The sequence below is a fragment of the Quercus lobata genome, chromosome 10, assembly GCF_001633185.2.
Source record: "Quercus lobata isolate SW786 chromosome 10, ValleyOak3.0 Primary Assembly, whole genome shotgun sequence".
NCBI lineage: Eukaryota > Viridiplantae > Streptophyta > Magnoliopsida > Fagales > Fagaceae > Quercus > Quercus lobata.
The window spans coordinates 66,086,194-66,108,005 of NC_044913.1; the positions used below are offsets into that span (position 1 = coordinate 66,086,194).

A 21,812-nucleotide genomic window follows, 5' to 3' on the forward strand; every position below is an offset into this window, starting at 1 on the left:
TCATCAGTGTGTTAGTCTTACTTATTTGTCTTCATTCTATTGTTCTCAGACTTTAGAGTAAGTGCACTCTGACATGTCTTTCATGCTATGGATTTTATATTTTCTTGGCTAAATATAATATATATAGTTTATTAACACAGTAAACAAAATAAGATGAAAAGTTTGATGGAAAAGTTTCAAGGATTAGATTTATTGATCGTGATATTGCTATTTGTAGAAAGGTTCCTAAAAATACACGAATTCCAAGCTTATCTAGCTATTAGAGGGCTTAGCAAAAAACTACTTGAAGGTGATTTTGATAGACATAAAATAATTATATAATATTTTTAAAGAAATATAACTAGCTTATTTTTATTATTCTATAGATCTATATTATTTAAATTAATTTTATTACTCTATAGATCCATTTTTACTATCAATTTTTTTATATTCTAATATTAAACTCTTTATATATCTGTTGTAAGGGAAAAGAAATATGGTTCGAAAGAAAGATCGATTTTGGGAGCATGTTGAAAAACAAAATAATGGTTGTTTCAAATGTAAGTATTGTGAAAGTATTTTTGCTGGGGGTGCTACAAGGATTAAATATCACTTGGCTGGAGCAAAGGGTCACGATATTAATATTTGTACAAAAGTGCCTAAAGAGGTCCAAGAGGAAGCTTCTCTAACAATTGGTGAACCTAACAAAAAGGTTAAGGGTGCATCAACTTCAAACAAGGATAACGAGAGAAAAATCAGCTCAACTTTAATATCAAAGGATGACATGTTAAGCGGAGTGTTTGAAAAGGTGAGTAAAGATGTAAATATTTTATATTTAGATTATATTTCATCATAATCTTAGCAGTGAACTTCTGATAACATTTTCAGTTATTGATTTTAATTGTTTGAATCAAGTAAAACATTATTATTAATTTCTATGTTATTAAGTGAATTTTTTTCCTTGCAACAAGTGGGGAAGGGGAGTTTGAACTCATGTTCTCTTCCATTGGAGAAGTGTAATGTCAGTAAACTACAAACTTCTTAGCATTATTATTATTTTATTTATTCATATAATTTGATAGTTATAACATAGGGAAGAGGGGATAAGTGTGTCTGTTTCTGAAATTTAAGGGTGGAAGAAGGGGGGGGGGGGGGGAGAAGGTGGAGAATAATGTGGAACACAAAAAATGGGACAAAAGATTTGTATTAAATACTAATCTATACAATAGCTAAAAGTTAAAGTGTAGCATTTATTATTGTTAGGTTTTTGTTGAACCACGTCGGCGGCCAAGTTGTCACTTTCTTTCCATCATTTTTTCAAAAAATATGTATATAAATATTAGTGCATGCAATAATACATTGTGCCTTTACTCAATCTCAAAACTAATTATAACTTATCAATCATGATATGACCATCACTTTATACGTTCTTGAATCTAAATGTAACTTATAATAGAAAATACATGTAATACAACATCTTGGGTGAAGACACCATTTATTTATTTTTAGTTTAAATTCATTTGAAAAAAAAAGTCATTCCACAACTGTATACATATCCATATGCTAATGTAGTATTTGAGGCTAGGTTGAAGGGTCCACCGCTCCTACATAGAGAACCATATGTCATTTTCATCAATGTCAAAAGATAGAGATAATAAAGCTTTTAAAAAAGTTCCCCCCCCCCCACCCTTTCTTTTTCTTTTCGTATAAAATATTACATGTAAGTGGATTCTCTAATATTTTTTCATGGTGTACATGGTACCGAATTTAATTTGAATAAAACTTTCAACAGGCACATAGAATCACAAGTGCATGCATAATAATTCAGTTAAAAATATTAATGTGATAACAAATTTGATTGATATTACTTCAACAACAAACCACTTTCATCACATTGGAATACATTACTTTTCACAAATAATGGTTTTACATCACTTTATTATTATAATTATTATTAATTTTTTGAGTTATGTTTACTAATTACGATTCGGCATTTGGTCCATTTCAATCCAATTTGATCTATTACAGTCTAGTTTGGTCCAATTCATTCTAGTTCAGTCCATAATGATCCAGTTCAATCCATTTCGGTGTACTTAAAAATAGGAAAAAAAAAAAGGTTTGGGTTGGGAGTACTATATTGCTATCAATTATTTGAGTAATATTTATTGTAACTATATGATCAATTTTGATTATCATGACAATCTTCTTAAGAGAATAAAAAATTTGAATAATATATTTGAAACTTACAAATTTTAGTTATACAAAAAGAAATTAGGAAAATATAATGCATAATAACAATAGTTAGTAAAATATGGACAACTTAAAAAAATAATATCAATCAAAAACACCATAAATGACAAAATTATATATTTGTAAAAATAGAGAAATATAAATTACTTTTAGAATTTGTTTAATTTTTAGGGAGAACAAATTATCTACAATAAAATTTAGATAATAAGTTATATATTATACCACATTTAAAAATAACTATATATTTCCATGTATCGCGTGTGTTTGCGACTAATTATTATAAAACTCCAAAAGAGAAAAAAAAAACTATTACTTATGGTATAAAAATTAAGAAGGTAAAAATCGTAATACAAGTTTTTATATTTCCAATATATAAATATATCTAGACCCACCTTGTTTATTTTTAATAGAATTGTACTCTACACTCCATAAACATTTTCAAACTATTGTCTCTTATGCAGAGTAAGGCAGAATACATAGCTGAAATTTTACTTGGTGTTTTTATGGAGGGACTTCTAGCCAAGTTGAGATCAATTTTTGTAGAGCAACACATTAGTATTGAGTTGGGTTTCAAGGAAGGGCTAACAGACCTTTTTAGCTTGTTAACCAAAATTCAACTTGTGTTAAATGGTGTTGAGAAAAGACAAGCAAGTGATGAGTTTCTGAGGAGTTGGTTAGAAGAGCTTAGACGTGTTGCTTAAGACATTGATGATGTGCTAGACAAGTTTGGCTATAACATTCTTCAGCAAAAGGTACTAAACTACTCTTCATCCTCTAATGAAATTATCAATATGGCAAACGAAATTAAGATTATCTGCAAATCATTAAATAGACTTAAAGGTGACATTGCTAGTTATGAATTTCGAGCAGAGTTTGAGAATTTGATTCCTGAGATTAGCTTTAACATGGAGATAGACTCCTTCCTCAATGATTCAAAAGTTAACCAAAATTTTAAAAATAACATTGTTGAAGCAACCTATTGTGATAGAGTGACAGAAATCACGAAGACTTTTACTCAATATGAATTAACAGAATATGAATGTTGGCTCAAATTCAAGAAAAGAGCATCTGCAAATGAAAGACTTCTAGCTCTAGATTTGGAGAAAATTGGAAAGGAGATTGTTAAAAAATGTAAAAGGGTTCCATGGGCTGTAGAATTTTTAGGGAGAATAATGTACTTTATACATGATAAAGGTGAATGGCTATCAATTCAAAATAATAAAAATTGGGATTTACTGGACAATAGAAATAATGGAGTGTTTCACATATTAAAGTTAGGCCATGATCATCTTCGAACACCATCTTTGAAACGATGTTTCGCATACTGTGCAGTTTTCCCTAAAGATTATAACATGAAAAAGGATGAAGTAATTCAGCATTGGATGGCTGAAGGGTTCCTTGAACCATCAAAAGAAGGTAATACAGTGATGGAAGATATTGGTAACGCGTATTTCAATATTTTGTTGGCTACTTCCTTTTTCCAAAATGCTAGAAAGGATGCCTGTGGTGATATTATTAGTTGCAAAATGAATAATTTGGTGCATGATTTTGCCTTTTCAATTTCAAAATTTGAAATTCTAATTTTGAAGGGAGATTCTGTGGATAATGTTAGTAAAGTACAACCTTTATTTGTCCGATCTGATGGCAAAACAAGACCAAGAACTTCATTTAGTGGAGATAGTTCCATAAAAATGCGCACATTAATTTCAGAAAATCTAGACTTTGATGACATCTCATCAAATTTTAAATGCTTACGTGTTTTAAAATTATCCGGGCATAGTATAATAAGGTTGCCAAATTCAATTGAGCAGTTGATAAATTTGAGGCTTCTTCACATCTTGCACACTGAAATTGAGGAATTTCCAAAATCCATTACCAAACTCTACAATTTGCAAACTTTAAGAATCGAAGATTGCCCTAAACTCATGAAGCTTTCAGAAGACCTATGCAATTTGATTAACTTGAGACATATTAGTATTAATATTGGTCTTTTGATAAAGTCATGGTACAGAGATAGTCTACTAAAAAATATGGGACGGTTGACTTGCCTTCAAACATTGAATTCTTTTAGTGTGGGTCGAGATGAAGGTTATAGGATTAAAGAAATGGGACCCTTAAAGAATCTCAGAGGAGAAATAAACATATACAATTTAGAGACGGTGAAAGATGAGGAAGAAGCCAAAAGTGCAAAATTAAAAGAAAAGGAAATATTCAAGTTGGGATTATTTTGGAGTCGTTTTCATGGACAATTGGATAGGTATGATAAAGATGAAAAGGTGTTGGAAGGCCTCCATCCTCCCCCAAATTTGAAAAGCTTAACAATCGCATGGTATGGAGGAAAGAAATTCCCCTCTTGGGTTAATGATTTGTCGCTATTTCACAATCTGATTCATATCATATTGAATTCGTGTGAGGAATGTGAAGAAGTTCCCACTCTCGGGCATTTACCCTGTCTTAGGGTTCTTGAAATAGAAGGAATGGGGAAGGTAAGAAGTATAGGAAGTGAGTTTTACGGTAACAGTGATGGGAGTTATAGAAATGCTACTACATTATTTCCGGCATTGAGAATACTCAAATTGGAGTACATGAGTAATCTAGAAGAGTGGAAGGATGCAGGTGAGGTGTTGTCGGTGTTTCCTTGCCTTGAGGAGTTGACCATACGATACTGTGAGAAACTGAGATATTTGCCAGACTCACTGCATACCTGCATTTCCCTTTGGGATTTGGTAGTAGTGCGTTGTACTAACCTGAGGTATTTGCCAAGTGTCCCGTCAGTTATTCGACACTTGGAGATAATAGGGTGTGATATTGATGAACTACCCATGAAGCTACAATTCTGTACATCTCTTCAATATTTGAAGATTGAGAAATGTCTGAATCTGAAATTTATTCCAGAATCACTGCGCACCTGCCAGAAGTTTGTAGTACAGGATTCTCCTGAGCTGAGGTATTTGCCAGATGTCCCGTCAGGTATTCAACACTTGGAGATAATAAGGTGTGGTATTAATGAACTACCCAGTGGGCTACAATCCTGTGCATCTCTTCAGTATTTGGAGATTAGGAAATGTCAAAATCTGAAATCAATTCCAGATTTAGGGGAAGTATTTCATTCTCTTATTAATTTAAAAATTAGCAACTGTCCTGATCTAAGACTGAAGCTTTTGCGAGAAGGCCGCTTAAAGACTTTGGTAATCGGTGGGTTTATTGAAGAGTTGGATGCTTTCCCAAGTCTGCGTTATCCTTTCATTCAATACTCACACACGTCCCTCAAAAAGCTAATATTGCGTGGGAGGCCTACACTCAACTCTCTCCCGAACGAAATTCAACTCTTCACTGCCCTTGAAGAGCTGCGGATACAGAACTTTAACGGAATGGAAGCTTTGCCTGATTGGCTAGGCAATCTTTCTTGTCTTCAAAAGCTGTCTCTTGACTATTGCAAAAAGCTGATGTATCTTCCCATTCTACACCTCACCAATTTAAAACATCTGCACATTGATAATTGCCGCAATTTAGAGAAAAGATGGGCAGAAGGGAGCGGCGTTGAGTGGTCCCAGATTGCTCATATTCCAAACATCAAAATCAATGGTAAATACATCCAAGGGAAGAATTCTGAGGACTTTGATAGCTTTTACGACGCTGATGAAGAATTTGACGTCATTGACGACTCTGATAGCTTTTACTACAAGTATATTCCATTCCCTACTGGCCCCCAATTTATTTATGTAATTTTTTTATTTTTAGAAGGGCTATTCTTAAATTTCACATCTTAATATTTTTGATTAATTATTAAAAAAAAATATAAATATATATATATATATATATATATTTTAGATTAATGCTTCTTGAATTAATTAATACTCTGATTACTGGAATGTTGCAAAAAATCTGATCTCAGCCAATGCTCATAAAATTTGTTAGATTAATCCATTCATGATAACATACATGCTCATTCTGTTTCTCAGCATTTCTTTTAACCTTCACTTATTGGTGTCAAATTGATTATGTCCATTGATGAAAGCATACTAATTCTTTTCAATTTCATGAGCTGGAATTCTAATAATACATGGAGCAGTTCTTATTTTTAGGTCTTTGTAAAAGTTGGAAACAGATTTTGTTAATTTGGGCTGCTGGGTCATAATTCCAATGTTTATTTGAGTGAATTTATTGTGGGAAAGTGGAGTTGGGTTGCATAAGAATGAGATTAGACATTGGGTGGGAGTAGGTCTTGCTTATTTTTGCTTTCATCTTTGGGTTGGAAGGTCAGTTTTACTGGTCCATGAAGTTATGTGATCCCCAGTTCTACTAGTGGAAGCAAAACTTAAATTTCTTAATAAAGTTTTATACAGCACTGAAGGTGTTGATGGTTCTAATATATTTATATGTCGGTTTTAGCTTCTGAAGGTTTCTAACACCTTTTAATTTTTTTGGCTAAATCATGAAGCTGGCAAGAAGATTCCATCTTGGAAAATAACCAACTCAATGACAACTGGTGCGAAGGTACTTCAGGTTTGGAAAATAACCAACTCGATGACAACTGATGCCAAGGTACTTCAGGTCTGCTTTCACTTTACCATTTCTGATACATGCATATAACTTACTTCTTAATTAATTGGTGCTTTACAAGATCCAATTCAGTTAATATATATTTGTACAGTGACTGGGTTCTGTACCCATTGTGCCTATCTGCATAAAAAAAATTGTTAGTCTATGTAAAGGTGTGCATGTCAACTCCATATGTGTTCATATGTCACCAAGACAATGTGTAGAGTTAGATTGAGTAGTCAGATCATAGAATTATGGTTTGACACTCTTTGACATGAAAGTCATTCTGTGCATCAGGTATTATTATAGCTTAACCTGAACAAATGTCCTTTGCTTTCACTCTTTTAATTGCTCATGTATATATTAAACTAATTGCTAGGAGCATGGGATGTTAAAAAACTAACAACAATGGACACTAGGGACAGCATATCTATTGTGTTCAGCCAGAGGAAAAATTAATTTACTTATGGAGTTTTAATCTAGCCACAAGCTAATGGAAGCTTATAAGATTTGGTAAGTTTTCTCAAATCATCTCTTATGTCTGAATAATTAGAGTACTAATTCAATCTGATAAGTATATCATTCATGCCAAAAAAGTTTAACAATTTTCAGATCTTAATGGTCAAAAGTTTAAAATAATCTCTATTGTTTTGTGTGGTGGGTGAAGATGACACACCATTAGCACCAGCTGCAGTGGTTGAAGTTGCATGCAGCCTTTTCTATGATTTTCATGTCCCTTTACTGGTTGATTTACACCCGGGTATCACCTGCAAGGTTTCTCTGTTAATTATTCAGAATCTATAAGCAAATAATTAAAGATAACAACAAATTATAAAAAATAAAATAAAATAAAAAATTGAGAGAAGAGAGAATGAGAGAGTGAATACAATATTTGCAACACTTTGAAACCTTGAGTAAAAGACTATGAAGCCTTTTCTTAAGTCCATTAAACCCTCATAAAATTAGATTCAATTAAGGTTTTCCATCTATTTTGGTGTTTTCTTCCTGTAAGCTTTACATTATTTTCATTCCCAACAGGTGACCATTCTGATTGCTCTAGATCATGCAAATTGTTTGGAGGATAGATCCCACTCACTTGCATATATGGTGATGGACCGATATCTATAAACTGATCACGTTCTTGATACATTCTGACAACTTCCATAGTGATTTAGAAAAGGCAAGATGCAATAAATGTTAATATCTCACTGAAGTTCCTGGTTATGCTTAACTTTGTTAGTTTCTTAATTATTTTATATTAACAAATGGGTAAGTTGTGATTCTTGTGAATGAGTTGGATGTTATTGGTTAATGAGGATGCTAACCAAAAACAGATCACATAGATTCAGGTTCTACTTGGTTTAATATTTATTTTTTGAAACTATAGACAATTAATGACCTCTTAAGTCCTGTGATGAAACCTTTGGTGCCATTCATCACAGATGAAACCTTTTGTCAATCTTAGTTAGTCCCCACAAGAGATAAAAGGAGCTTTGGAGATTGAGGACTCTATTTGGATCTTCCATGATTGTTTTGGGCATACTTTTGAAATAGGCAATCAAACTTCAAGTTGACTCCTATTTCTTCATTCCTCTATTCTGTTTTCCCAAGGCTCTTTACTTCATGATATAACTGTATTCATGTCATGTGTAGTCAAATGCAATTGAGACAATATGCCTATTGTTTCCAGCTGGTGGAACAATTGATTATAATTGCAAGCTGATGAGCAGAGGAGGAATGTATATACTTACTATTGAGAGAGCAATCTTCAAGGACAGGAAGCTGGGGTTGGGCTGATAATCAGAGTTGCACGGGGACTACTTATAGCTGTGATGAGTAAGAGAATTTTGTGTATGAATCCAACGAAATCGAGGTGATTGTTGCTGACTGCTGACAGAGTGCTGAGTTTTGCAGACTATCAAATATATGAAGGTACATATGATCTGTTTGCGTCTGGGAAAATAATCAACTTGATTCAACTGATGGCAAGGTACATATGATCTGTTTTTTCTTTACCATTTGGGATTTGTGTATATAATTTACTTCGAACTGTATTTATATATAGTCAGTGTGTTCTGTAGCCAACGTGAACAAAATTTTTAGTCCATGTAAAGTTGTGCATGTGAACTCCAGATGTGTGTCCATATGTCACCAAAACAATGTATAGATTGAGTACAGTTGGATTGATGAATTGTAGTTTTACAATTTTTGATTTCAAAAGTCATTCTGTGTGTCTAGTATTGTTATTGCTTAGCTTGAACAGTGTGAAATGTCCTTTGCTTTGACGCTTTTATTTGCTGACATGGATACGAAAAACTAATTGCTAGGACCCTAGGATGTTAAAAAGCTAACAACACATGGATTCTCATTGTTGAAAGAATTAAAAGATTATTCAATCAGTTAAATATGTTGCCTTGATATGCAGGCACGGGGTACAACATATCTATTGTGTTTAGCTGGAGGAAAAATTTATTCATGGAGCTTTAATACACTGCTAAGAAAACGGAAGAGAAGAATATCCGTCACTGCCCCAAATTAAAGGAAATATGTGCCAAGGGGAGCGGTGCAGAGTGGGTGGTCTAGGATTTCCCTCCCACATTCCAAATATCATTTTTTGTTGAATTTATCAAAGAAGAAGCAGTTTGAAGATCGTATACATTTTTAAGATGGATGACCGGTAAGTTCTCTCACCTCACCCTCCTTTCTTTTCTAATACTCTCCTTAACAACAACATAAGAGTGTTTTTTTTAATTGCTCCCAATTCCTTCATTTCTCCTTTAATCAATAAAAAAGTTGCCATTAAGTGCAGACACTAGGGACAGCATATCTATTGTATTTAGCCAGAGGAAAAATGAATTAACTTATGGACTTTTAATCTAGCCACAAGCTATGGGAAGTTTATGAGAATTGTTAAGTTTCCGTAATTTTTGCTTGTCTTCAAATATATGAAGTACTAATTCAATCCAATAAGTATACCATTTATGCCAATTATCCCCTCTTCCCTTTCACTTTTCCTACAATAGCATCTATTTCATCTTGGTATTCTGATGATATTCTAATACTATTCACGTGTTGATGTCATTGTATCAATGTTGTAAGTGACAAGTAGCACTTGACATTTCTTCAAATATAAAAAGCCACCAGAATTCCTTATTTATCAGAGGATTTTTTTTCCAATGTCAAGGATACTTCACACACCACCCATTTTGGAGCCTAATCTTCTTTTGGCTGTCAGAGCTGTTTGGCCAGCTTTGACACCTATATGTGCTTAGTTGGAGGCATTAAATTCTGACGATGTTGGAGCCTCTGCATATGTTCTGTGGTAACTTTTCGTCTTTGTAAGAACTGAAGTTCTGGAACAAGAACTGCTACTACCTACCAACAATGCAGGAGGTGCTCTCACTTTCTATGGAAAGCTAAATGGAAGATTCCTGGAGTGGTTGTCAAAGCTGGATGCTTTGTTTCTTACTGTTTGCTAGAGTTCCATTGGTAGAAGATTGGTCATATTCCAAGAATCACAGTGGGGAAATTTAAATTGGTTCCAATGCAATTGACTTAGTGAAATTTGTAAGTTCTCCTATTAACACCTTCTTCTCTTTTGATTTCTCTCTTCCAGCAAAATCTATTGTCAATTCTAATTTTTGGTTCTTTTATACTTTCAATGTTGTATACAAGTTTCTAAATTTGTTGTTCATATACTATTTCCATATTTGGTTATCCATCTGTAAACACAAAATCTCCACCTTCATTTTCCAATTAGCAATATCACTTCAATTTTATTTCCAACTTGTTTCCAATGTAGTGCAACAAATTTTTCTGGGTAGTGAATGTAGGCCCTAAGATATATATATATATATATATACTCTTTTTTTTTCAATCAATTTATTTATTTATTTATTTGTTTTGGTTAGTTCTTATTTAAAAAAAAGAAGGTTAGTTTTACATATAAATTTCTTCTGGTCTACTTCTTTTTTTTTTTTTTGGAGAATCCTGGTCTACTTCTTACTATTGCATTTTCCCTATAAAGTTTTGACTTGTCAGTTTTCTAATAATTAATGCGCTTTATTTGTACAAATTTCAAGTCATTTCTATAGTATCACTTTGACCCTTACTTTGTTAATGTCAAGAATTTTTTTGAATTTTTTTTTTCAAACTTTAGACTAATTGATTGCATCAATTATTTATTTTACCCCAATCAGAGTTGTGCATAAACTTAAAATTCCCGTATATTGTACCCCATAAGGAAGCATCTTGAGACTCAATTCAAATTGAACCAGACAATGATTGCATTTTATTTTTCTGAGATCAATTTATGACCAAGATACGACATAGTACCAGTAATTAGAATACTTGAAGATTGCACTGAAAATATATTGATTTTATTGTCTTGGGTTCTCTCTCTCTCTCTCTACTAAAAAATTTTGGTTGTAGGTCATATGAAACTATATCATATACTTGTTTTTAAGTTTTTACCAGAATACATAGTTGACATAAGACTTTCATGCAAATGACTTCAACAGCTCTCGGGATTATGAGGTAGAGATCTATATATAGTCTTTTTACTTGTTGGTTGTCATTAAATTCATTTATACACATCTCTATTAGGAAATTTAAAAGTACCATATTCAGTTAAGGTTTTCACGTACTATTGTGTGGTTTTCTTCTTGTAACCTTGACATGATTGTCTTACCCAACAGGTGACCATTGTGGTTGCTCTAGGTCATGCAAATAGTTGTAGGATTGTTCTCAATACCTTAGATATAAGATAATGGGCCTTTTCCCTATAAACACTAAATGTCTGTTATTTAATAGTTTTAATACTTTTGGTTGAGAATTTGGTATTGTAATACCTATCAAAAAAGTTACTATTTTTAGTACTAATATAAGTAGTTCAAGCTACCACCATGCTGATACATTTTGATGACTTCCACAACGATTTAGAAAAGGAAAAATGCATCATATGCTCCAATATTGTTGTTTCTTGATCCTTTTTACACGGCAGATTAGTAAGGAAGTTGCCCCCAAAACTGGATAAATGCATGACTCTAATAGTTTCTTAATTTTTTTGGATATGAACAAATGGGTAAGCTGTGATTCTTGTGAATGAGTTGGATGTCATTGGTTGTTGAGGATGCTTACCAAAAATAGATCACATAATTTCTACTTTTTTGTGGTTGATCACATAAGTTATACGCACAACATGCGTAAAGCTTTTTGAGTCATTAGACAATTGATGATGAACCATGTCTTGCTATGACCTCTCATAATCTTTGCTGCTGTAAATTGCAGCTTAAACTTTTTGTCAATTGTCATTAGTCCCTTGCAAGAGATAAAAGGAGCCTTTGGAGATTGAGGAGTCTATTCGGATCTTCTCCAGATTGTTTTGAACATTCTTTTTTCCCTACTTATAATTATATTGTTGTCATCTTTACGCACTTGAGACAATTTGTCAAAGTGTGTACATGTACAGATATATAAATGATAGCAGATATTATCTAGCAAGTAGAAGTTGTGATTAGAGCTTTGAATATTTGTTCACTGTGATGCACTTGAACCTCTTCATCACACTTGAATTTCTCACCAACAACGCATAATTAAAATCTTTCACATGGGAAAAATTCTTTTGTAATATAATGAAAATTGAAAGAATCATTCTCATTAGTCAATATCGTGTTGATGGTGAAAAATAGGCTGTTATAAATGTGGATGGACTAATCTTTTATCTCCTCTTCATCTACTTGAACACACTACGCTAACGTATTTGAAAATCACATAACCTAATAGGGAGAATATTTTCCACAGTAAACTATAAATTTAGGATAAGCTGCAATATCTGCTTATGGTGTGAGTAGCTCACTGCATCACTACATTAAAATATCAGTGATCTTTCATTGTGTCAATTAGAGGTCATGTAGTTTAGCACAAACTGGTCTAAGATTGCTCATTTTCCCGTTATTAAGATAAATATTTGATACATCCTACTCTAAGGTCAAATAATTTAAAACTAGTATGTTCTCTCAAACCTCCTTCTGTCTAGTGTCTGCTGTTTCACTTTGAATTCGTCTAACTGCTCATGATTTGTTCTCTGCTGTGCTTTCTCTTTTTTGCCCTATATATATTGCCATATTCTTTGGTTAATGGTCTCTGAAGAGTTTTATGTCAAACCTGTAATCCATATATGTGTTCATATATCACCAAAACAGTTAGATCAATGAATTGTAGTTTGACACTATTTAATATGAAAGTCATTTCTGTGCATTATATTAGTTATTATACTCCCTATGTTTGTTATTATACGTAGCTTGAATAGTGTGAAATGTCCTTTGCTTTGACACTTTTAGTTGCTGACACAAATATAACGAACTAGAAGCTTGGGATGTTAAAAGGCTAACAAAACTAACAACACATGGATTCTCATTATTCAAAGAACTAAAAATTTATTAATCAGTTAAATATGTTACCTCAATATGCAGGTACTGGCATATCTGATGTGTTCAGCTGGAGGAAACATTTATTCATGGAGCTTTTAACCCACCCTGAATCCAACCGAAGAGCTAAATATCCTTTCATTGCTCCAAATTAATTGAAAGATGTGTGCAAAAGCATGTGGTGCAGAGTGGTCTAGGATTTCCCACATTCCAAATATCTATTTTAATGAATGTATTAAACAAGAAGCTGTCTGAAGATCATGTACATTATTAAGATGGATGACCAGTAAGTTTCAGACAATTAAAATCTCTGACATGGTAGAAGTTCTTTTGTACTATAAAAGGAAATGGAAAAGAATCCGTCTTCTTTTTGGTCAATCGTATGTCAATGGTGAAAATTAGGCTATTATATATGTGGATGGACTCTACCCTAACATATTTGAGAATGTCTTTGACAGTAAGTGGAATGCCACCTATTGCTCTTACATGATCTGCACATTTGCAAGAAGCCGCAATATCTACTTATGGTGTAATTGGGTCATTGCAATATCTACTTATGGTGTAAGTGGCTTATTGCGTTACTAAATTACAAATACCTATGATCTTTCATTGTCCCAATTAGAGGCCATGTAGTTTAGCACAAAAGGTTCTAAGATTGCCCATGTTCCTGTGATTAAGAAAAACCTTTGATACATTCGACATTCCTATTCTAAGCTTGAAGCCATTTATAATTTCTATGTTCTCTCCTGTTTGCTGTGAAGTTGACTCACTGTTCATGATTTGTTCTATATATATATATTACCATATTCTTGGGTTAACGATGTCCAAATAGTTTTATGTCAAACCATTAATTCATACTTATGTAACATATATTTATTGCATAATTTTTGTGTATCTTCAATTTTTAGCTCTATTTCATTGTAATTATTCCTCGATGGTTGGATATCTTTTAGCACATCAAATATTTTTTAGAAATTAAGAGCCCCTTATGTTTTCATATTCTTTATTAATATTTAACTGTGATTTCTGTAAGCCATAGTTTGCAGCACTTGACAATTCTTTTGATGTAACTACCACCAGTAATTATTGCGTGGGAGTCCTACACTCAACTCTCTCCCGAACGAAATTCAACTCTTCACTGCCCTTGAAGAGCCGTGGATAAAGAAATTTAACAGAATGAAAGCTTTGCCTAATTGGTTGGGCAATCTTTCTTCCCTTCAAAAGCTGTCTCTTCGCTACTGCAACAACCTGATGTATCTTCCCATGTTCCACCTCACCAAATCAAAACACCTGCACGTTGCTGATTGCTCCAACTTAGAGAAAAGATTTGCAGAGGGAAGTGGCGAAGAGTGGTTCCAGATTTCCCATATTCCAAACATCAAAATCAATGGAAAATACATCCAAGGGAAGGATTCTGAGGACTCTAAATACTTTGACATCTTTGACGACTCTGACTGAAGAATTTGACGACTTCGATGACTATGAAGATGATAGAGATGATTAGTAAGTGTACGTATACAATGCATGGTAAAAGGGCTATTCTTAAATTTCACATCTTAACATTTTAAGTTAATTATAAAATATATATATATTTAGATTAATGCTTCTTTAATTAATTACTCTGATTACTGGAATGTTGCAAAAAATGCATGTCCTCCTGGCAATTATCATGATAACATACATACTCAATTCTTTTTCTCAGCATTTCTTGTAACGTTCACTTATTGGTGTCAAATTAATTATGCCCATTGCTGAAAACATACCCATTCTTTTCAATTTCATGAGCTAGAATTCTAATAATGCATGGACCAGTTCTTGTTTTCAGGGCTTTGTAAAGTTGGAAATAAATTTTGTTAATTTGGGCTAGGTCATAATTCTTATCTTTATTTGAGTGAATTTATTGTGGGAAAGTGGAGTTGGGTTGCATAAGAATGAGTTTAGACATTGGGCAGGAGAAGGTCTTGTGGATTTTTGTTTTCATGTTTGGGTTGGAAGGTTAGTTTTAGTGGTCCATGAAGTTATGTGATCCCCAGTTCTACTAGTGGAAGCAAAGCTTAAATTTCTTATAAAGTTTTAGACAGCACTGAAGGTGTTGATGGTTCTAATATAGTTATATAGCTTTTGAAGGTTTCTAACACATTTAAATTTTTTTGGCTAAATCATGAAGCATGTAAGAAGATGCCATCTTCGAAAATAACCAACTTGATGACAACTGATGCCGTGGTACTTAATGTCTGCTTTCTCTTTACCATTTCAGATACACGTATACAACTTACTTCTTAATTAATTGGTGCTTTGTGAGATCCAATTCAATTTATATATATATATATATATATATATATTTGTACAGTGACTGAGTTCTGTACCCATTGTGCATATCTACATAAACAAAATTGTTAGTCTATGTAAAGGTGTGCATGTCAACTCCATATACGTGTTCATATGTCACCAAGACAATGAATAGAGTTAGATTGAGTTGTCAGATCACAGAATTATGGTTTGACACTCTTTGACATGAAAGTCATTCTGTGCGTCTGGTATTATTGTAGCTTAACCTGAACAAATGTCCTTTGCTTTCACTCTTTTAATTGCTAACATGTATATATTATACTAATTGCTAGGAGCATGGGATGTTAAAAAACTAACAACATGTGGACGAATAGAGTACTAATTCTGCATATCTATTATGTTTAGCTTATGTTTGAATAAATAGAGTACTGATTCAATCTGATAAGTATATCATTCATGCCAATTATCCCCTCTTCCCTCTCACTTTTCCTACAACATTTTATAACTTGTTACTTAGCATCTAATCATCTTGATATTCTGACATATGTGTAATTTTCATGTGTTAATGTCATTGTGTCAGTGTTGTAAGCCACATGTAGCACTTAACAATTCTTCCAATGTAAAAGCCACCAGAAAACTTCTCATATATCTGGGGAAAATTACTCAGATTTTTTCCTTTTGTTACCTGAGCTGTTCCGCCAGCTTTGGCACCTATATGTCCATAGTCGGAGACATTAAATTTGACGGTGTTGGAGCCTAAAATTATTTTTGTTACCTCAGCTGTTTGGCCAGTTTGACACCTATTTCACCTTAGTTGGAGGCATTAAATTTTGTTGATGTTGTAGCCTTTGCAGAGGAGCTGTGGTCAATTTTCATCATCTATTCCAGAACAAGAACTGCTACTACTTATCAGCAATGCAGGAGGTGCTCCCTTTCTGTGGAAAGCTAGATGGAAGTATCCTAGAATGGCTGTTGAAGCCAGATGTTTACTGGTCGCTTTGCAAGAGATATGGAATCAGCAAGGGTGGTCGTTAGTAGAAGATTGTTCATAGTACAAGAATCACAATGGAGGGAATTTAAATGGATTCCAATGAAATTGTTTCATCGAAATTGTGAGTTCTCTCATTCTCATCTTCTTTTGTTTTAATTTTTCTCTTCTAAGAAAACCTATTATGAATCCTTTCCTTTTGGCTCTAACATTTAAGTTCGCATACTCTTTACTAAATTTGTTGTTCATATACTATTTACTTATTTCGGTTATTCTTCAATTAGTGGTCATGTACTTCAACATAGAATGGTCCAAGATTTGCCCTGTTCCAAATATTTAGATTAACTTTTGATTCCTATTCTATGCTCAAAATAATCTAAAATTGGTATTTTTGTCAAATGTCCTTTTCTCCAACGTTTTAATTTGGAATCAAGTAGTTGTTTTTTTTTACCACTTGCCATATTTCTTATTCACTTATTTTATAGCGAGACCCCTTCACTTTTAGTTTCAAATTTGTATTGCCATTTAGAGCAACATATATTACTGAATAGCATATGTAGATTTTCAAATTTTTGACTTGTTAGTTTTCTAATAATTAGGGCTCATTATTTGTACTAAGTTTAAAAAGATAATATCGCCTTCACTGTTAGGTGTATCTGAATCTTAAGGGAAAAAATGTTGAATTTATGACTATGATTTCTGTAAGCCATAGTTAGCAGCACTTGGCAATTCTTTTGATGTAACCACCACCAGTAATTTCTTTTTTATTAGCGAATACTTTCCAATGTCAAGGATGCTTCACAATTGTTTGGGGCTGGGGTAACTTTTTATCTCTTCAAGAATAGAAGTTCAGGAGCAAGAGTGCTACTACCTACCAGCAAAGCAGGTGGCACAATCACTTTCCATGGAAAGCTAAATGAAGAATTGAAGTTTGAATTGGTTTCAAATTTCCAATCTAATTGTTTCATTGAAATTTGTGAGTTGTCACATTCTCTTCTTCATTTCATTTGTTTTCTCTCTTCCATCAAAACCTAATATGATTCCTTTTGATTTTTTTTCTTCTTTCAATTCATATATTATTAATTATTATTAAATTTGTTGTTTGTATACTATTTATAGACTTTGGTCATCCTTCATATCCCAATTAGTATTCATGCACTTCAGCACAGAGTGGTCCTAGATTCACCCTATTCCAAATATCCTGGTAAATACATGATTCCTAGTCTAAGCTCAAAATAATATTAAATCCATAATTCTTCTCAAAGGTCCTTTTTTTCTAACATTTCATTTTGGAATAAACTAGTTCATTTTACAATTAATTTACCATATTTCTTATCCATTTATTAGAGCGATTTCCCTTCAATTTTTGTGTCAAACTTGTATCTATGTCCTGCAACATATTCTATTGAATTGCATATGTAAACCTTCAAATTTTTGTTTCAAACAATCCCCTCAAATTTTTTGGATTTATTTTACCTAGGAAATTCTGGTCTACTTGTTACTATTGCATTGTCTTCACTATAATGTTTTGACTTGTCAGTTTTCTAATACTAACGGCTGTTATAGAATATCAAGAAATAGCATTTTGTATATGCTTTGGTCATAATCTGATTTCATTTTAAAAATGAAAAGCTAGAACCATATGCTTTCTCAATCTCTCTATATATCGACCATCTAGCTATCACATCTACTGCATATGTTCCTTTGAGGACTCAATATGCCTGCTAATTGCAGCCAGGTAACAGCTATAAAGTTCATATATATGCTTATGTGCACAAATGCATGTAATCTAGAACTATGCAAGAATCCCATAAGCCAATTCTTGAGCATCATTCATCTCTCTTACATTTCTCTTTGTTATAGGAGATAAAAGGAGCAACAAAACCAAGATATATTTGAAGGCATAAATACACTATGAAAATGGCTCTACTTGACTGCATGCAAAGAAATTGTGACAAACTAAAAGTCCTATCAACCCCTCTTTGAAGCTTTTCCAAGGTAATTCCAACCATGCCATCGTGGTTTAAGCATCCAACATAAACTTGTGTCTTGGTTAGGGGTGTCAATTCGGTTTGCATGTCGGGTTTATGTCATGTTAAGGTAGGAATATTTGATTAAATGGCTTAACCCTAACCCGACCCGACCCGACCTATTAATAAGGCGGGTTAACATGATCTAACCCACTTAACATGCTTAATAAACGAATCATGTTAAGTTGACATGAATGTAACACAACTCATTTCAACCTACATAATTTTAAACATAACATCCATCTAGAAATAATTTTTTTTTACATCCTAAAAGTAGTGCATACACTTCAAGTCTTCAACCTACATTCAAAATAATATAGTTCAACAAAAATAACATTCATCTAGAAATAAGTTTTTTACACTCTTAAAGAAGTGCATACACTTCAACCCAAATTCAAAATAACATAGTTTAACAAAAATGAAATAACATAGTTCAACAAAAATATAATATCCTTGGAACTCGTCAAATGCTAAGTATTAATATTGAAAGAATTGGAGCAAACAATAGGCTAATCCTGACTATGACTACTATTATCATCCAAATATTCTTTATTGATGTCCAAATTCATAACATCTTCTATAAACTCATCCAATTTCATTTGTGCAAGTTCTATGCCAATAAATATATATATAAATATATATATATATATATATATAAGTATTAGTAGTTACAAAATATGATCATGCCTCAACAGTTTTAAAAGCAATACCCATCAAATCTAGTTTATAAACTATCTTAATAAACCCACTTGCAAGATATGCAGACGATGTCCAACACTAATACAAACACCAAAAACAACACACGGCACAAGACAAAAGCTACAACCGTGGCCTTAATTAAAAATTAATATATCTCATATATTAATAATTGCATATGGGTTTAAAGTTTATAGAACAAAAACATTATGCAGAAAAAATTACTACAGAATTTTGAAACACCAAGAAAAACGGTTTTCTTTGATTCTAAAACTCATTAAACACATGAGAGAGAGAGAGAAGGGGAGAGCAATAATCGGTTTGAGACTTTTTTATGTGTTTGGATTCCACGTCCACGGCTGCGTTTCACGCGTTTTCTCTTTTTTTTTTTTGGTTCAGCCCGCAATTGTTGACAAGTCCCGTGCATTGTTCACGGGTTCCACAAATTACAGTTTTCAGCAACTTTTTCATTAAAAATTGGTTCCACAACACTATTTACATATTTAAAAATTATTTCGCTACAGTGTTTTCAGTTTCAGCAAAAATAAGTTGTATCCAAATAGACCCTTTGAGTTGGAGAATTGGGCGTGAGTTTAGAAGATAGTAGAGTGAGTAGTACAGCTGAAATAAAAAAATTAAAAATATATATTTTCAATAAGGTTTAGAGATTCAGGGTTTGTGGGGTTTAGAGATTTAGGATTTGTAGAGTTTCAATTTCCAATTATATCCCTTATAAGTTTTTGTAGTTACTCACTTTTCTTTTTAAAAAATATATGTTGAATAGGTATTTGACAAATCTAAAATAAAATGAATATTTATTTATAATACGAGTTAAATGGATTGTGTTAAGTAGATTATTTCGGGTTGACACAAATAAATTGGCGTGTTAAACGTGTCTATTGTTGGTTACACGGGTTGACCCGCTTATGACACGTTTCTTATCATGTTGATTTCAGGTCGACCTATTTATGACTCAAACCCATTAAGGCCTAACCCTAACCTGCAAAAACCCGTGTCGGGTTCGTGTCATGTTCGCAGGTTGGGTCGAACATTGACACCCCTAGTCTTGGTCCTGGTGGTAGAGAGGTTTCTGGTACATACTCAGACCGTCACTTTTAAACCATATATGGCATTTTCAGCTTGGTATATTTGTTAAAAGCTTCATTTAATCTTGAATGAAAATTCCATGACTTGAACACACTTTTTATAAGGTTCAAAGTGGTTGCCTACCTCCTCATCTACTACATTTGGAAAGGATCTTGACCTAGAAGGAATGTGTTCATCATTACAAGAAATGAGTTCCCACCAAATTGAAGAAGGCCAAGAATTTGAGACATACTCTCAGCATGAAGAAACGTAATCAGGATGTTAGCACCACACCTTCTTGGGTTGTCGAGTTGGATGATGATGAAGATGAAGAAGATCCTGAATTCTATGGAGCCCCAGGTTATATTTTTTACACCCTTACTTTGTGCAACACATTTATTCCCATGTTTTTTATTTCTTTATTATTTTATTGCTTTTGTGAGGTAAAATGGAAACACTCCAACATGGTTCTTAATTCTTAATGCCCCTTATCATTTGATTTTCAGCATTTGAATCAAGGCTGACTCCTGAGGGGTACAAGGAAACCACTAGACATAATCCAAGAGCAATGCATAAGAATTTCAGGAAGCATGTTTTGGAAAGCACCGTCAGTCTTACCATTAAAAATAAAAATAGATGCCTACAAGTCTTAAAAGGACATTAACTGAAACTGTAACTGAAAATTTGGCATCAGCTTTCGTTGCTGTGGTATCAGAAATTCAAAGTGCTTTCCACAAATTTATTGTCTCTGTTGCTACTGAAAGAGGAAAACAAGATAATAGGGGTGAGCAAATTTGGATATAAGGTTGTTTCAGTGAAGGAGTATCTAATGCATAAACTTGAGCCCAGGGAAGATGTGCTTTCTCCAATAATATCCAAGGCAATGAGTCCAAAGAGAGCTCTTGGTGATATGGGTGCGGTATGAGGGATGTTGTGACTTGCTCCAACATGAAGAATTGTCCAAATACACAACTATGAGTTCAATTAGAAACCGAACATTGCCCATGCCAATTTCCACCAATTTGCATATAGCTAACACTCAGATCTCAGCCAATGCTCATAATTTTTTTTTTTTTTTTTTGGTGTCAATTTTGATCTTGAATGTATATGGAGACATCTTAACGAGCTTCAATTAGTTTTTCACTCCAATGTACCAATACTAAAAACCATCACCATTAGAAATGCATGTTCTGATGCTAATTATTCTTTTGAAGTTCCATTGTACAGTCTTTTGTAACCATCGGATGCATTTGACAAATGGTATGAAATCACTTGGTCAAATTTATGTCAATATTAGTTATCTGAACAAGGCCCTGACCATGTTATGGATTCCATGTGCTATGGTGTAATTTCTCTTTATGGTATATTATAATTCATATCTCATGTATATTTTTCGTCTGCAGTTTGTTGGAAAGAAAATCATTGCATAATCCTACAAGCCAATCGAGAGGGGAACCCAATTGTTGATAAAGAAACGAATTTCTGAGTTGTTTTCGACTTCCATGTATCGATAAGTAGTTTATT

The 21,812-nt window shown here is 33.1% G+C and overlaps 2 protein-coding genes and 1 long non-coding RNA gene across 9 annotated transcripts; all 3 read left to right on the forward strand.

The window, feature by feature from the left end:
* The first annotated feature begins 450 nt into the window (after window positions 1-450).
* LOC115962952 lies at window positions 451-3,095 on the forward strand. Its single transcript, XM_031081838.1, has 2 exons — window positions 451-787; window positions 2,691-3,095. The coding sequence occupies exons 1-2, from the start codon at window positions 476-478 to the stop codon at window positions 2,928-2,930; spliced, it is 552 nt and encodes a 183-aa protein (XP_030937698.1). The 5' UTR covers window positions 451-475; the 3' UTR covers window positions 2,931-3,095.
* Window positions 3,021-5,773, forward strand: LOC115965267 (putative disease resistance protein RGA3). Its single transcript, XM_031084438.1, has 2 exons — window positions 3,021-5,677; window positions 5,743-5,773. Exons 1-2 carry the CDS (start codon window positions 3,021-3,023, stop codon window positions 5,771-5,773), a joined length of 2,688 nt encoding a protein of 895 aa, XP_030940298.1.
* Window positions 5,774-5,869: 96 nt separating this feature from the next.
* LOC115963816 lies at window positions 5,870-21,675 on the forward strand. Of its 7 annotated transcripts, XR_004085918.1 has the most exons (13): window positions 5,870-5,914; window positions 6,671-6,774; window positions 7,191-7,284; window positions 8,425-8,761; window positions 9,197-9,448; window positions 9,956-10,338; window positions 13,245-13,485; window positions 13,658-14,708; window positions 16,334-16,600; window positions 17,269-17,452; window positions 18,340-18,474; window positions 20,414-20,648; window positions 20,795-21,675. It is a non-coding gene; the product is annotated as an uncharacterized LOC115963816 (long non-coding RNA). The 7 variants fall into 7 exon arrangements; XR_004085921.1 differs by lacking the exons at window positions 5,870-5,914; window positions 6,671-6,774 and adding an exon at window positions 17,596-17,680 and having other exon boundaries at window positions 6,959-7,284; XR_004085920.1 differs by lacking the exons at window positions 5,870-5,914; window positions 6,671-6,774 and having other exon boundaries at window positions 6,963-7,284; window positions 13,658-13,760; window positions 14,280-14,708.
* The last annotated feature ends 137 nt before the right edge of the window (window positions 21,676-21,812 follow it).